Source organism: Echiichthys vipera (assembly GCF_963691815.1).
Source record: "Echiichthys vipera genome assembly, chromosome: 11".
NCBI classification, from domain to species: domain Eukaryota; kingdom Metazoa; phylum Chordata; class Actinopteri; order Perciformes; family Trachinidae; genus Echiichthys; species Echiichthys vipera.
In genome coordinates this window covers 26,230,174-26,248,579 of record NC_139836.1, presented here as the reverse complement: position 1 = coordinate 26,248,579, position 18,406 = coordinate 26,230,174, and the positions used below count along the sequence as shown (strand labels likewise).

The following is an 18,406-nucleotide window of genomic DNA, read 5'->3' as shown; positions in this document are numbered from 1 at the left end:
CTGCAGGCCCACAGCTGGCAGCCTGGCATCAAAAACCCCTACAGAGGAGTGGTGGTGTGGCCTGTACCGGAGAACATAGAGATCACAGTCACTCTGTTTAAGGTAAGCTACAGCTGTTTAATCAGCCCTGACACTAGCATTTCTATTGTGAAGGTGGACGTAAATGAATCTTGGACTCTTTATGCCAGGGAATACCCCATTCTCACCTCACCTCAAAATTTAGTTTACATCTTTTTCCAATTAATTTCAAAATATACCAGTACATCATTCGGTAGTACATCGGAACCGGCCCGCCAAAGGGTAAAGCCTAGTTGGTTTGACCAGTGTGAGTGCAACTGTTCCGCGCCTAGCTGCGGCCAGCTGGCTGTCCACGGGCCGTTTGAGAGAGGTGGGCTTTTGTAAAGCGTGTTTGCACATGTATGAACACGAGCGTGCGCACGTGTACGAGCACGAGGCCGACGCCGGCTCTGACGTTATTTTATGTGCGGCTGTTCGGACATAGAAAATAAAATAAAAAGACGGACTATGCGTGGACATTTAACAGCAACAACAATGGCCCGGGGCACGGTACAGGCGGACAGTGTGAGTGTGCCCTAAACCCAGCTGGAGCCCGAACCATGGCAGCTGTTTTGGGCCCAAACGCAATTTGAATTTTAACTTTAAATGTCATATAAAATATAGATTTTATAACATTTAGGATTATAAGAGGCTCCATAATGTTTTGCATAAAGACAGTAGTTATCAGAATGTACCTTTTTGCACTAAAACAAAAAGAAAAATTCTAGGTTGTCGTTATTTGTGGTTCTGCTGTGACTTTACTGGTCCGGCCCACTTGAGATCAAATTGGGCTCTTGTGGCCCCTGAACTCAAATGAGTTTGACACCCCTGTATTAGATGAATGATATTAAGCGTAGATTCAAATGTCTTACTTTTCATTTTGATTTGTGCATAAAAGCAATTTAGACACAGTTGTGATTTATTGTATGACTCATGGGTCCGTATATGTATAGTTACAGTTGTGTCTGTAAATGAAACAATTGTACGGACAGTATCTGTCACTGTGGCCTGCTTACTTAAACATGCTGGGCCTCTGTGCTGACAGGCTAGCTCAGAGTTTAGTGTCCCGTTACCTCTCTTTGCCTCATCCAGACCTCCTGCCACAAATACCCACCTGCCCGCCTCTGCTCTGATCAGGCATGAGTAGCTCTTTCCTTTGGCAGAGCAGAAAGTCCAGCCTTCATGTGCACAGGCTCAGTTTTATAGAGCTTTGATTCTCTACCACTGCTGCACAGCGTCTCTCTGCTCTGGGTCCACTTCCACTTCTCGTCCCAGAGGAAGTAATAAAGCTGTTTTTGTAACGAGACACAAAGCAAATCCTCTACAGGCACAGCTCACTCATATCTGTTAGATAAAGCCGCAAATCAAATAACATCGCCCCTGCAATCTAAAAGCTTTCTGTCTTCTCCACTCCGGTCAAAATTTAGGGATTTATTTCTTAAAGGAACACCACCAGTTTTACAAACGTAAGTCAGTTCATTCATCACAGAGAGACCCACTTAGTCTGTTAAAACAGCTGTATAATGTATGTGTGGCTCTAAAGACACAATCAGGGATATACTACAAATACATGACAGAAAGCCTGCGTGAGCCTAAATTTAAGGATGTTGCAACCTCTCTACAACCTTTTTCACCACCTGTCACCTCTACTAAGTTGCTTCAGTACCCCTTTTGATATAAAGCACATTGCTTTATTCCAGTCTGAGCAATATAGAAACGTAACCCTCACAATTTAGATATTTCTGCAGTGTGTAGACTGAAGATTAAAGCTAACGTTAACCGTCGTTTTGAGATGCTTTTCTACCCAGTCTGGCCTAAAGCGCTGCAGTAAAAATGGCTGACCTCAACAGTACTGCAGCATGTGCCTCAGGGCGATGTACACCAGCAGGCAAAATGTAGCTGAACTTTTTAGACAGCAAGAAAGTACTGAAATTGATACGTAACTCAGCTCTAGACATAACAGACACGGTGTTCAGAGAGCAGAGTGGGCACTTAACGCCAGCCCATCCTCTGTAAAGCACGTGCGTGAATTTTTACACATCTGCATTTTCCAATCGTGTAGAATCTTAATATCACCTTGTTAGTGTTTAAACATGTGAACATTTGCATTACGTTAGAAAAAAAATCCAGTATACTGTCACTACCCTGCAGCGTATGTTTACCAGCAGCACTTAAATGCTGCAGACAACGCCATAAACTGAGATGGCTGGTAATGTGTCAGGCTCTGTTGGCTTTTAGAAGTAGTTTATGTTGCACTGAAGTAATGGAAGGATGAGGTGCGTTTGTGTTCATGTGGGTGTTGTGTCTGACGGATCTGCCAGACTGCAGGAATATTGATTTCCTGGGGTGTGTCACAGGCGCAGTCGGACAGAAAGGCCGTCAGTGCATATGTTTGCTAGTATGTAGGTGTAGAACTGGGGCTGGAACTAATCACTATACTCAGTGACCGCAAGGAATTTCATTTCTAATAATAAGAATCTGACATATGCAGAATGTTTTTTTTTTATATATAATCAATTTGTCATTTTAGCTTTACATTGACGAATCAGTTATTTGATGTTTTGTAATTGTTACATGTTTAAGCGTGCATCTGCGTGTACGTGACTAAGCGTTTGTTTGTGAAAGGAGAGAGAGGATAAGGTTAGCTTTGCATGTCTTTGTGTGTCCAGCAGTGATTTGTGGTTGTGTGCATGTGCTCCTGGAGGGCAGTGAAGGTCGTCTGTGCCAGCACAGTAAGACGGCGCTGCCTGCTGTCTTGTTGCCTTGCTGCCTCCATTACTGTCTCTTCTCATCATCTCACAGCTTAACAGGCAGGAAGTGAGACAAGACAGAGACACAACGAGCACAATATATCAATTTGACAAGGCAACATCCATCGTTTTGTATTTTTATGTCTTTTTATAGTGTTTTTCCTTTCTGTTCTGTTCGCTCGCCCTTTTAAGAGAATTTGACTTATTAAAACACAGATTGGCACACAACATTCATTTTAAATCATCCCTACATACACAGACAGATACGGTAGTTTTAACTCAGTGTAGATGTACTCCCAAGTGGTGACTGAGTTTATATACAGTCACGGGTTGATGCAAACAGCCACCAGCTCATTATCATGTAATTAAAACTTACCTCATTAATTCACAACATTCAACACATGCATGAGAAGGGAAAGGAGGACAGACAAACCAGGTCAGTGGGTGAGCGGAGCGAGAACAGAGTGGAAAACAGAGCAGACGAGCTGTCACTCATAAACTGAGTTTTCTGTGTTGTAAGTCTTATGACCACAAAATCTCCAGTTAATGTGTAATGCAGCTTTGGAGGGGTTGTGTCTTGATCAATAATTATTTGTCAAGTGTAGTTGTGTATGGGTTTTGATCCTGTATCTAATGATCATACTGTGTATTTTTTGTATTTGTATTTATTTGGTTATTTTCAAAAATGGGACGTAACATATAAGACATAAGACATCAAAACAAGTAAAGATATAACAGAAGAAAATAAGGCATAACAGCAACACAACTTGGAATGACAGAGCTGACAGTGACAGCATATAATATACAGTAGAGTGGCACTTACAAACAATCACACTGGTTATTACTGAAGGATGCTGGGTAAAGTGCACAGTCGTATTGCTGACCTTCCTTAATAAAGTGCTTTCAGGCTGCTCTCACATACTGTATACAACGTACTGAAGCAGTGCTTTTCCCACTTTCAGGACCCCCACGCGGAGGAGTTTGAGGACAAAGAGTGGACGTTTGTCATTGAAAACGTGAGTGCTATTTTTGTTTATTCTCTTCCTAAACCTGCTCTGTAATTTACAATGACTGGTGATGACAACTTTAAATAAAACAACAAAACACAATACCTAATTCTAAGATATTCTGTAGGTTTTCCCTTTTTTGCTTTACACACGCAGGTGCTGCCACCTTGTGGTCAGGCTATGCTATCACATGCTTCTCTCAGTGTGGTCGGTAGCCCTCAGATTAAACCACAAGCACAGACTTGCATCACGTTGGCATACATGCATGACCACAATGAGTGTTTCAGCACAGGCGCGTGTGTGTTTATGGTAGTAACAGCCTGGATTTCCACAAGCAATTATGAAGTAAAAAATGGACTTGGTAATGGACTTTATGCATTTACATAGTGCCCTTCTAGTCTCCCTATCACTCAAAGCACTTTACGTTACACGCCAGATTCAGTCAGACATTCATGCACACATGCAAGTTTCCACCTGCTCATCAGCGATCTAAATCGTACTATTCAGACAATAAGGGGTTCGGTGTCTTGCCCAATGCCACCTAAGAAGAGCTGGGGATCTCTGATTAATGGACAGGCCACGATCCGAGGCCACAAACTTCAGGTGCGCTTATGTAATATTGAGTTTCTGAGCACTTCAACAAGAGTCGGCAGTAGTTATGTATCCATTTATCTACTGATTTATTAATTTGTTAAACTGCATTTTTACACCGCAGCTTTCCTCTTCAAGGCAACAGAGGCGGAGGGAAGAATGACTGAATGTTTGAAACACTGCACGCCTTGCAGTATTAGATGAAGACAAGGATTCATGTTGAATCACCCAAGAAAGGGAAGGGAAAGAGAGAGGAATTGATTGAGCAACTTTTGGAAAGTGGGTGGGATGGAATGAGGGAAGAGGGAGGGGAATAGAGGAAAGAGAGAGAAGAGAAAGGGAAGACTATTTCAACATGTACCAGAGGCCAGGAAGCTGGAAACTTGCTGTTCACGAGTGATTTTCTGTGTTTTATACATCCGCTGGAGCCTGTTCTGTGACACGGTGTGCCAAAGTAATACAGACATGTTGGACAAATGAGGCCTTTGTACTTCCACAACAAGCTTTTAGTAGGAATGTGTAGTTATTCGAGAATGTATGGCAGTGCTGTAATGTCTCCTTAGACAAATAAACAAATATTGTCTGGAGTCAGAGTGACATTTCAGGAAAACATAACCGCACATCTCAGTAGCCGTTTTCAGATTTGAACCCTGGACAATGGGTGTGGCACTTGCCTGTGTAGAGCGTGCAGCAGGGAGGACTTGACACTGCAGCCAGGTGGCCGGTTCATAACAAATTTCTCTCGCCATTTCTTAAACTTGTGTTGTGATGTGTTTTCAGATCGGCTGGAATAGTATGAAGGCTTCACCTGTGAATGTTCTCATTCGTCCAGGTCGTCGTTATCCTCAAAGCAATTTCAGTCAAAAGCAACTGGACTTCCTCTCATCCAAGAGGCTTCATCAGTTCATGTACGCATCTGACCAGGCTGGGACTGGACCAGGACCAGGCTGGGACTGGACCAGGACCAGGCTGGGACTGGACCAGGACCAGGACCAGGACAAGGCTGGGACTGGAGTCTGGTCAGATGCGTATTTGCTTTTGACTGATATTGCTTTGAGGAGTATGAAGTGAAGAATGTCATTCACCATTTAGAAAAAAAAGTTGCTTTTTATAAGCTATGGCTAAGACAACATCTAGCTTCATCCACGTGACTAATTAATCTGAGCCAGAAGTCCTGATACTGCTGTGGTTTGATGTTTTGTTCTGGTTTTTAAAGTTGCATTTGCGTTCTACTTTAAGGAAACCTTCACAGAGGGTAAACCTGCATTGACAGCTTTTCCACAAAGGCCACACAACTCTTGAGACATTTGAGCGTGCAGGAGGCAGGACATGACGCCGCAGCCAGGTGGCCGGTTCATAACAAATTTCTCTTGCCATTTCTCAAATTCGTGTTATGATATCGCCGTCGATCGTCGCCAACAACTCAGAGAATAAGCGGCTGTATTCACATATGGGCTCACTCAGAGATTAAGTAGACTTTATACTAGGGAGCTAGGAGGGTAACGTCCGTGTGATGCCTGGACGAGACAAATGTAAAAGTCCAGTTTGAAAGACCACTTATGAAATCTCCGGCATGCTCGCTATGCCACTTTCACTTCTCTGAGAAGTACAAGTCTTGACGTGTTGCCAGATCGGCTGGAATAGTATAAAGCGAAGAATGTCATTCACCATTTAGAAAACGGTTTTGACGTCTTTTTGCTGGCAAAGAAGCTTTTTACCGTGTTTATAAAGTTATTGCACTTTGGCAGGAATACATATTTAAACTTTAAGCAATGTTTAAAAGGTTCTGAGAGTGACTAAGGCGAGCGAATGCGTCTTTAATGGATACTTAAAGCTAAAGCCAACTTTCAGATGCTCTTAAACTTTTTGAGCGCTGATCAACGGGGATAGAGCTCTGAGACTCTTTTTTTAAGAATGTAGGTGGAAAAAAAAGAGTAGGAGGGCCGGCTGAGTGCTTTTTGCCACTGTCACTTTCTGTACACGTCAGGCTCAAAGGAACGACAGCAGAAACGGCTCTACCTCCATCTCTTTGATAGTAAGCCGAGAAGACAAGCAGGTCAGCCGGTGTTCTCTGGCCAGAGCGTGGGAGAGAGCAAGAAAGAGAGCAAGAAAGGGAGAGCAAAAGACAAGTTTGAGGGTTCGCCTGTGTCTCTGCATACCTGACTAATGACAGAAAGATCAAAGCCACACCAGCCCCCTGACAGCAGGAATGGAGAGCACTGAGGAGGGAGGGAGAGAGAGAGAGAGAGATGAGAGAGAGAGAGAGAGAGAGGGGAAGGGAGGGCAGAGAGGAGAGAGGAGACAACCGTACACCCTCACACACCCAGACGCAGGCCGAGGTCAATGATAAAATAATGGCAAACGCAAAACGAGAGCGGTGTGATTTAAGGTATTTTGTGTATTGGTCAATTTAGAAAATATTTGTGAGAATTTAGATTTAAACAGGTGTATAATTTGGTTGGTTTGTTTATTTTTTAATTTTATCTTTGTCATTTAAACCAATAAACTTACATTTGTCCCCCTAAAATCCACATTTCTCCATCTTCTTTTCTTTTGCGCCTCGTGTTACAGGTGTTTCAAAGTCTTGACCTCATTGTCTCTACGCTATTTTTTAAATGTTTAAATCTCATTTTTTCTGTTTGACCGCAGACCTTTTCTGCTAAATACCAACAAATGTTGAGTAATAACAAACACAAGTAAGCATGAAACATATTTACAAACGGAAGATGGCAGCTTTTTATAAGCTATGGCTAAGACAACATGTAGCTTCCTCCACGTTGACTAATTCATCTGAGCCAGACGTCCCGATACTGCTGTGCTGGGATGTTTTGTTCTGGTTTTTAAAGTTGCATTTGCGTTCTACTTCAAGGAAACCTTCACAGAGGGTAAACCTTCATTGACAGCTTTTCTACAAAGGCCACAAAACTCTTGAGACATTTGTTTCCTTGGCTCTTTGGTACTTAAGTGCCACTGGTTGGTGCTCTGCTGCGACTTCTAATGTTGTTACTTCTAGTATCAGACAGACGAACAGGCAGGGATACATATGTTTGTGAAAGTACAGCATCCTGCTCAAGTAATCATTCTCAGCTTCACATGTACAGTATTATGTTCATGTGTGCAAACTATTATTCATATCATTTACTAAACTAATGTTTTAGAGATCATCCAAACTTGCACAAAGGCTCAAACCCAGTGCCTTCCAATGTGCTTAAATCATGTGTAATTGTGCTGCTGGTTCCTGTTTTCTCACCATTTCCAGAGCAGCTGAGCAGATGAAGGAACTATATAAACTGACCACAGGAGGGCAGTCTAACCCTAAGATCTGTGAAAACCCTTTTTCAAATCCTCACTGATAAAACCCCCTTATGTCACCCGAGTGTTTGTCAATAAGCAAAGTATCGTTGTGTGGCTGCATGTTCCTGTGCGTCTGTGTCGATATGTGGGGTGAGCGGTGTCACGGCATCCATAACTTATTAGATGTTTGTGTATGCCCGAGCGTATTCTCTTCTGTATTTGCATGTGCGCGCTCGAGTGCATGGACAACTCGGATGTCTCACACATCACCCCCCACTCTTCGGGTATCTAAGCTAATATAAAGTCAGGAGGGATGAATGAATGCGGTACTGAGTGCAGGAGGAACAGAAGAAGAGGAGAGGTGAGTCCTCCTGACCCCTCATCAGACGGTGCGGGAGAAAGGGGAAGAATACGCCATTGTGCCCGAGCACCGGAGATGATGAAATTCAAGATCCCTGCGCTGTGGCTTCGTCTTAATCTGGGGGCCCAACCTCGCACTAGGCTAATCCCTCTCCGTCGAATTACTGGCCCTGGTTTTGATTGTATTTTGTCATTGAAAATGGCAGTGTCAAACACTACCTTTTTCTCCCCTCTATTTGTTCGTCTGCCAAGGCGAATCGCATAATCAAAAGACGGAGAGAGAGAGAGAGAGAGAGAGAGAGAGAGAGAGCGAGCGGAGAAGAGAAAGCGATGAGAGCGAGGTGGCAGGCTGAAAACGGCTACACAGTAGTATCTCTAAATTGCATGCTACCCTTGCCTTTCACCCTTTTTCAAATAGGAGCGTATTATCAAAAAGGTGGCAAATTGAGAGTCAAAAGATTGGACGGCTATATTCGAAGGCATTGTGCTGACAGCCTCTTTTGTGTGTGTGTGTGTGTGTGTGTGTGTGTGTGTGTGTGTGTGTGTGTGTGTGTGTGTGTGTGTGTGTGTATATGCATGGGTGGGGGGGGGGGTGTCCGTGTGTGTGTGTATGTATGTATGTCTGTGTGTATTCTTTCTGCGTTTGCATATCAACCAAAGCTGGAGATGCTAGACCAACTTCCCTCATCTTCAAAGCTTTGTGGGAGGATTTAAATAACACACACATACTCTCTCACACACACACACACACACACACACACACACACGCACGCACGCACGCACGCACACGCACGCGCACGCACGACTGTTGTATTTAAAGTGAGAAGCTATCATGTTTGAATACATTAAATATACAGTGCTACACACTCCAAGGCCCTCTCTCCCCGCTCCCCCCCATCTCTCTTTCTCCCTCCAAATCACACTTCACCTTTTTTTCCTCCCCACTCACATCACATCAATGTCACTCAGAAAAGAAGGAAGTTCCAAATCTACGGTATTATGGCTGCTCTGCTCACCACTCACACTGTTTGACGGCCTGTCTGCTGCACGTGTCCACATTTTAAATATCCGTTTTGAAATTGCCTCCGTGGTTTCCCCAAGAAAAGTTGATCGGCCCGGCGACAAGTGTCGTTTTGTCAGCTCAGTAGTTTCTTCGATAACAGAATCGCACAGAATCGAGAATCTGAGAGTTCAAAAAAGCTATAAAAAGATTGCACGTGGCCCTACGTTCAGTGCTAAACACTCCCTGGAGGTTTGACAAATAGGACTACATGTAAGTCTCCAACTGAGCGTCCCAATGTAACTGTAGTTTAAAAGACATCGTAAGATATAGATTTGACTTTTTGAATTTCCAGATGCTTGCAAATAAGACCAGGTGGGCCACTGGACGTGCGGTACACTGAAGGAAACCCTGATAAGGACTCACAACCTCTTTGAATACTTTAAACCCACACAATCATTGCATTATGCCGACTGTGTGTTCCTGGTACATAGAGAGGAGGTGGTTTGTCACACCGGTGAATGCTGATCTTTTTCAGAACATTTGTGTAGTTTAAATTGAAAGTAATGTGTTGACATCCAAAGGTAAGGTGTTTAAAGCTGTCCTCAATAATGCAGCATGTACAATCCATTTGATTTAATTAACTATATACAGTATATTGAGCACGGGTGCAGATTACCAACACATTACCAACTCAACACTGGGGGGGAGATACATGAGGCTGGGGTCTGGGAGCCTCCCCTTGAAAATTCAGAGCATCGAACACTTAATTTCCTGCATTTGGGGGAATTTTTATGCCCCAAATTATGGTGGAGGGGGTTTTATTTACGTAAAGGGAAGCGGGCGACAATTCAATTCTTTCCCATTGTTTAATCTGTGCAGCGTTGGTTTGAAAATCTTATTTAAATCTATAGCTTTTGTTACTTTCGATACTATAATGTGGATATTGTATATTTCTATATCAAAGTACCAATACTTTTGACAACCTCTGATTCTGCAGTGTGAGGGCCAGCATGCTTCTCTGGCTTTATTCTGACCCACAATCCTTTGTGCAGCATATATGATCCAGAGGGTCACATGCTTTTTAAGGGTAGTCGCAGTATGGACCAAAAGTAAAAAGGTAAAGTGTTTTTGCACTCAGCCGAAATGTTTCTTTCACCCCATCGTCCACATTTCTGCTTTCTTTTCCCTCTTTCCTTCGAGGAGATGTCCTGTCTGTCGTGGACCACATCCAACTCCATCAAGGCCATTTCCACGCCACATTCCTCCCACTCATACACACTCATACAGTCACACGCTGTCACACAGTCATCTCATCGCACACACAGTGAAAAACCGCAACGCCCAACTGCTCACACACACACACACAGGCCGAGCTACCTCCATCACCTTTACACACACCCTCTGTGTCTGTGTTGCACCCACAGCCGGGGTGTGTATGTTGCCCCCTCCTCCTCCCGTCTCTCTCTCTTTCCCTGGAACACATTACGTAGGCCAGTGGCTTGTGAGCGCTGACTGGGCCTCGGGGAAGAAAAACACAATTATTTCAGCCCTTGGCTATTCACGCAAAGGTGACAAAAGCTGGTATGAAGTATGAAATCCCAAAAGTTTCTGCTGTGCCGAGGCCGACAAATTGGGATTAATTTGCGCTCGTGTGCACGCATGTGTCTCCAAAGTTTTCACCTTTGCTCGTTTCCCATTTCTTAAGTAGTTTGAGAACTCAAAAGGCCTAATTTATTGTGTTCGGAAGAGGAGCGCGTGTGTTCGCTCGTGTTGTTCGTGTGTGCTCATGGTGCTAATTTAGACTAATATATGCTTTATAGTTAAATGCTGGAAGGATGTAAATGAGGGTGTGTGTGTATGTGTCTCTGTAGGGAGGCGGGGGGGTTCTTAGTATGGGATCACACATTCACACACGCTTTCCAAATTAATTTAATCTAATTAATCGCCCTGAGGAGAGGCAACAGATGCTGGTGATTACCCCCCACGCCTGGACCCCTCCCTACGCGGGGACATACACACAACCACAAACACACGGTAAGCTCGCACTGGAGGCGCACACACACACACATAACCATTACAACTCTCGCAGCTAAAATGTATTATTTTTGTTCATTGAAGCACACACAGTATTATGGGCTGAATAAGAAAGTGAAGACACGCACAATATAGAGCAAATTACTCTGCAGAATTAAGCTCCAAGCAACAAAACCCCAACAATATAAAAGGTGTGTGTGTTGGTGTCTTTAGTGAGAACTTGCACTTGTGTCTGGAGAACTATGTGTGTGTGTGTGTGTGTGTGTTCAGTCAGTTATGGGTTGGGGTGTGTGTGTGGGTGTTGTAGGTGGCTGTGGAGGCCGGGTGGTCCCTCCTGTCGCCCTAATAGGCTTACTGGCCCCCTAATCCAAACCACACCACCCCATCACATGGCTAGTCTGCTGACTAACTGCTACCATCACCATGAGGTGTGTGTGCGTGTCTAGGTCTCCGTGCAGGTGTCGCATTTGTGTGTGACCGTATCTGAGCTGTGTGGGGTGGTGTCCATTTTGTGTATTCTTAATTTGGTGTGTGTGTGTGTGTGTGTGACCAGTTTTATGGTTTGATATTCCAGCTTCTTAAATGTGAGAAGAAGGTTTTATAGCATTGCAAATTAAATATCTTTGGACTGTTGACCACACAAAACAAAAAAAAAAAAATGATCTGACCTCTGGGAAGTTGTGTTGGGGGCATTTCAATTAATTTCGCTGTATTATTTTGAATAGATGAACTGACCCTTCGCTGAGCCCCTCCGTAGAATGGCCACCGTCCACTCTCCTAAAAATGACGTTCCCAGTACAACCAAACTGAGTCTCAGTTACATTTTTAGTGAAACCTACATTCTCCCGTAATCCGCAACTGGTCTTCCAGCTCCACTGTTTCATTCATAGTGTGACTGACTCACACGCTAACTTGTTGTGCTACACATTAGCTAACCTCAGAACATGTTGCTAATGGCGTACGGCTCGAAGTTTCCAACGGGGTCATGACTAAACGTTGAACTCCCCCGCTGTACAAGAACATTCCTGTTCCTTCCTTCTCCTCCACCCTTGACTGTTGCATTGGGACCGGGATTCAACATCCTCTTCAATCACAATACGCCGCTAACAAACTAACGTCATATTGTGAATGCAGCTCTCGGATGCATTGTGCTTTCGGTCTAATCAATAATGCCCCTTTTTGGAGCTGTACCTTCAATATGCAGTATCTACTTATATGTTTCTCTTAGCACATACGGGCACAACCTGCTCTGCACAGCTTTTGGCACACACCATGTCTGTCTGTGTGTGTGTGTGTGTGTGTGTGTGTGTGTGTGTGTGTGTCTGTGTGTGTGTGTGTCTGTCTGTGTATGTCTGTGTGTGTCTGTGTGTGTGTGTGTTTTGCTTGCATGCATGTGTTTGTTAATTAACTGATTAAACTTTTGCCCCTGATGATGTGAGGCTTCGCTTCTTTTCTCGCATCTTCCTTCACATACCGTCTCTGTGTTTGTGTGCAGCGTTAAGCCTTAACTGTTTTATCCTTGCCCCGTTTATTCTTCTGTCTCTCGTCCTTGTGTTCATGTATGTGTGTGTATGCATGTGTGTGAGAGACATATGTTTGTGTGTGTGTGTGTATGTATGTGTGTATGCCATACAGTTTGTGTGTATGCCTTTTTTTACCATTGCACGTGTGACTTTGTATTTGTGTGCGAGCGAGCGAGTGAGTCTTGTCCCACTGGTCCAGGTTGTGACCTCGGCTTTCATCTCCTTAGTCTGAGGCTCCTGCAGCCCGCCGCGCTCCGCTCCCAGCCAACAACGCAGCAGATGTCGCCAGACACTGCAGCAAACACACACAGAGTCACACGTACACTGTCTCTTCCGATCACATAGGCACACATGCAGACTCACGGCGTGTGCACACATACATTCATCTCACACGTACACATATAGATACATGTGCATTTCTAGCCCGCACACACGCGCGCAGGGTCTCGAGCAGCCCAGACAGGTTTTGTTTTGCCTCATACAGTGCGACGTCTGACCCCAAAATAAACATCAAAACACGAGAACCCCCTGGAAACATCCGTTTTCCCACCTGTGTGGCCTTCCCACGATAGACCCAACAGCCTAAGTTGATGTGTGTGTTTTGACTCGAGGTGTTGATGTTACAAACTGCGGATGGCAATGCGTTATCTACGCGTATATCTATGGGCAGGACCTACCTGGTGACAGTCGACTGCTAACAAGATTTGTTGTTGTGCACTGTAAGCTATTATTGATATGTACTCTGTTTGTGTAACGCCATCTGACCTGATACTTATAGTGATTAAAACAGCAAATCACATAATCTCAATGTCCACCGTTTGATTCCAGCTGATCCCATCTCCTTCCTCCTTACGTTCAGTAGAAGATTTGAACTCAAATTATGTCCGGGCCTTACAGGGGTTTGCCGCGTACAGGCTCGCGTCAGTCTAGAAAACAGGCTGTTCCTCTTCCTCCTGTTACTGCCTCCTGTCCCCAAGCTGACCCAGAAGACAAACTGACTCACACACTCACACACATTCACCTACAAACACACATGCAGGTAGGGTTTAGCAGAGGCGTCTACTGTATCGGGTGTTTTCCGTGGCGGTGTAAAATGAGCCTCGAACCAGCAAGAGTGAAGTGAAGAAATTCAGGGAGGACGCAGGGGAGACTAAAGTGAAGACTGATGTCGGGCTGGGCAATGAGGCCAAAGTCTTTTTGTATCCCGATAACTATGTATATGATATATACTGTGTGTATAACCCAAACTTTTTCAGCTCAAGATCCAAAAGAGAAAGTTGGTGTGTGCCTGGGACCCAAACTTACACAATACATCATGAATTACTATGACATCTACATTTATGAATGACTGCTAAAGAACACAACAAACCACGATTTAATTTATTTACAAAAGTCCATCACAAAAATAATTATATTAGCCTCGTGTAATGTTAAGTTTCTCAAAACCCTGATCTTGAATTTTGGCCTAGCCCTAGAAGCAGGGAGACTGAGATGCTATTTGTTCAAGGTGTGGTATTAGTTGACTTGTATTTGTGAACGTCACGTCATTGGCTTCTTATCTTAAAACTGCTCTGTGTGCAAAACCTGATGTGCGGCTACACACCCAGCGCTGCTGACCTGCAACCCCTCAAGTTACAGAACATTAATAAAAAAAGAGATCATGAACTTAAATCATATGTGGCATCAGTTTTAAACATCGACACACAAGCTCCATGCGTCTTGAATCATTAATTGGACCATAATTTATTCGCTGTTGCCGTTTCCCGGTCGTCCATCTTTAAAATCATTTCTAGGAGCTACAGTCCTGATATCTCATCGGAAGCCCTTAGTCGTGCGTTCTTGGCTGCCACACCCTCCGTTATCAGCCACGTCTGAGGTCGTCTTCTCCGTCACTTCATGGCTTCACAGCCCGTCACCCGCCCCGTCTCCTCGGTCGACTCTAATGAGACCCTTCCTCGTCTCAACTTCACCCCGTTTTGGTGTCATGTCTTACATGGAGATGATGGGCGGTCAGACAGTTGTGGTGCGACGCGAGGCACGGTTGGACAGCGGTGCGGTTATCATCCTCATCTCTCGGTTATTTATTTTTCCTCTGTGCGACTTAAGATGGCTGCTCGCGATGCAGACAGGCCTGTGTGGCCCGCAAAACACTGCCCTCTGCAAATCCCCCTGTTTATCCACAAGCTTGACCTGCTGGGCCTGCGTGGGCGGGTCGTCGGCTCGGTAGATATGTGCGATGTGTGTGGGTGGGTGGGTGGTGGCGAAAGAATATGTGTGGAGAGGTTTGTGGTGAACTTGGGTTAAACTTGTGTGTGGGGTGACTCGTTTGACACTATCTCATCAAGATCCGCTCACAGTGACTACGTGCAAGAGTGTGTTTGTGTATGAGCATTTTAGGGAGTGCACGCACACACACACACACACACACACACACACACACACACACACACACACACACACACACACACACACACACACACACACACAGAGTTACTGGCAAACTGAGGCGACTGTTCTGCTAAGTGGCAATGAATAGGGTCCTGTGATGTGCTCTGATGCCAGCGCTAAGCCAGCCACTGACAGTTAGACTGATCCCCAAACACGTCTCTCTCTCTGTTTGGGATATAAATCTGTACTTGGAGCACCGCACCCACAGAGGATGGGGTCAGGAATTCGAGGTGTCTTGCCGTAAGACACCCACGGGTGTTGAGGACATGTGGCGAAGGATGCATCTCAACCACGAGGGAGGTGTTCGTAACGGGTGTGTCAAAATTAGCTTAAAAGCAAAGGTGAAATGATAATATAATGGCAGATAAACACAAAATCTGGAACATATGCATTGCATTTAGCTCCTCTGTTTTATACCTTAGGCTCCAATCAGACAGAACGAGTTTTAAAATCCCGGGGCGGCATTTTGCCCGCCGCTTTTTTATTTATTATCTTTCTGAGCGCATTTCCCACTCTTTACGTCTTGCATTTTTGCAGGAGGGCCCTGAACGTAGGGCTGGACGATATGGTCAAAATACTCAGAGCGGAAGAGCGCCCTACGTCATTGAACTTACCAGCAAAATAACGGTTAGGGTAAAAATGGGTGATTTGGTGGGTTCTTAGCAAAAATAGCAAAAGACGCAACTGCAAAACACTCTGATCGGAGCGTCTTCAAGGAAAAAAGGCAGTGACGTGCGCCTCGTGCATGCAACCTGCAAAACGCGCTCTGTCTGACCGGGGCCCTAAGCAGCGTCTGTGCTGACAGGAATAATAGGCCTGTGGAAGCAGTTTGGTGACCCTGACTCCCCTTAATGCTCATTGGTTATGAGTCATCTATGAATCTGTAAATTAAAGGTTGTGCTCCTGTTTCACCCTCGGTAAATGATCACAGACTGAATGGCTCCTCCACAGTGTACACCCTTTGAAAGGAGAGGCAGCTGTTTGTGTTTTTGGTCTCACGTAGATGCACATAAACACAATTCGGGGAACCCTATTGTTCTTTCGCGGAAAAGGAATTTCAAAGAACAAGCGCACTCATGCACACACATGCACACACACTAAGGCACACCGGCTCCTTATCCAATCCCTCCACTAATTCCCCCTTGGTAGAAGGTGTTCATTGTTTCTCTTCCATTCTAATCTCTCCCTCTCCTCTTTTTAAAATCCATATTAGATTCTCTTTGAGTTGGCCACAATCAGAGGCACTGAAGCAGAGCATCACCCTGCTAATGCTCTTTGTCTCCCCAGATTTGTCACTTAGCATGGAGAGTACACCTTTGTCATGGAGCGGGGTGGGAGAGAGGCAGACTCTCACTTGGGGCAATTGTTTCTTGTCACAGGCCATCTTAACCCCCTCCCTGCCCCTTAAGCAAATCAGCTTTGCTCTGGATTAGGGTCCTATCATAGCTCTGTCAGATCTCAGCAGCCTGCCGAAAACAGCGAAAACAAACAGATCTTTAAAGTGAGAGCTGAGCGCATGTGGAGATTGAGATTCCCCTGTGTTGTCTTTACCTGGAAATCATCAGCATCATCATCATCATCATCATCATCATCATCATCATCATCATCATCATGGATTTCATCTCTAAAATGTGGATGTTCCCGTCCAGAGTTTTATCACTAAACCCTGATGCTTCTCAGCATCCTCCTCTTTATCTGGGGGTGACGCTAACTGACTCTATACTTTGTTAGGAATCATTTATCATCATGTAAGCCTACCTTAAAATTCAAAAAGATGTTTAAATAAGAATTTAGTGGGTAAAATTAGTGTAAATGATCAGAAGAGAGCACTCCTGAGAAGGCCCATTTAACGTTTTCCCCTTATGTTCAGCATAAGCACCTTCTAAAGGGCCGTCCACACCAAGAACTCTAACTATAACGTTAGCTTGAATGATGCCAACATCCACGCTGATGAACGATAACGCTCTGTAAACAGCGGTGTTCCAGCTGTGTCAGCCCCAAGTGTCCTCACATTAAATGCTCTATGTGTAAAAGCCAATATTGTCATCAGTTTGTACCTGCCAGAGCTTATTTTCTTGTTTTTTGTTGACATTGTGTCAGTTCTGCGGAGAATGAATTGGTTTCTGCAATCGACACGTGTCTTTGGGCGGTGGACCATCATTGTCATTCATTCTGTTACACACACAAACACACACTCACACACACCGACACTGCTCAAATCTGTCCACATCAGGCCTCCAGGAAGTGAGCTGGACTTTGAAGCCAAAGTGTGGAATAACAACTTTCACATGATACCATTGGGCCCAAAAAGACTTTTTCCCCATTCACTTACATGGTGAAAAAGTAAATCTGTAAATCTGTCTGCTAAATGACTCGTGTTTATATCAGAATTGAATCCATTCAGTCCGATAATATTTGGAAAGAGGGCTCCGCTTCGAACATTGTATCCCGTTCTCTTAATGCATCCATGGTCCAAATCCGTCCAACTTTCTACATGTACACACAGACGCTGATTCTGCTGAACATGTACACACGCCACCATGGTGAATCTGCTGTCCTGATATCTGAGCGGCTTCATGCAGGAGGAGTAATCAATCCCAGATACCGTGGCTGGGGGGTATTGGCTCAGTGGCTGTGTGTGTGTGTGGTGATGTTATTGGCCATTTTAGGCCTCTATGATGGCCAGAGATGGTGAAATGGGTGGGAAAAGTGATGAGCAGGCACTTCATAGACCAGGGATGAACTCCTGCTATAATCCGGTCGACCTATCTTGCTCTCTCCCTCCCTCCCCCTCATGCCTCTTTCACCCCCTCTACCTCATTTTCTCCACCCCCCCCCCTCTCTCTCTACTTTTCTTTCCACCTCTCTGTCTTTCATTTTCCGTCTTCTCTACCCTTCTCTCTTTCCATTTCTTGACCACCCCCTCTTCTTTCCAAACCGCCGTGTCCCTTTCTCTCTCTCCAGCAGAAGTGCAGAGCCAGGGCTTTTGCCTGCTGGTAATTTATTTTCCCATTAGCCCCCTGTCTGAAGTGCATGCTCTGGGTCTGAGTGTGTGCGGGGGGCACTGAGGGCCACCCAAAAGAAAGACCCGGAGAGCCGAAGAGAGGAGGGCACCCTGGACACACTGATAAGACAAGAGTGAGAGAGAGAGAGTGGGAGGAAGGGTGGGAGGGACAGAAATGAAGGGAGAAAGAGAGGATATGAGATACAGGCTTGGTGTCCATCTAAGCATTTTCGCTGGTTATGAATTATGAACAATTAGTCGATGCACATGAAATTGGCAACAATCGTAGAAATCAGTCGCTTGTTTGTCATTTATCAAACATTTGCTAGTTCAAG

General features: G+C 44.8%; 1 protein-coding gene across 1 annotated transcript in view; it reads left to right on the top strand.

Moving 5' to 3' along the window:
• The window catches only part of ehbp1 (EH domain binding protein 1), a 173,861-nt gene that overhangs the window by 25,653 nt on the left and 129,802 nt on the right, over positions 1-18,406 (top strand). Inside the window, 2 exon segments of the mRNA XM_083923469.1 lie at positions 7-102; positions 3,770-3,823. Coding sequence (XP_083779595.1) covers positions 7-102; positions 3,770-3,823 — 150 coding nt within the window.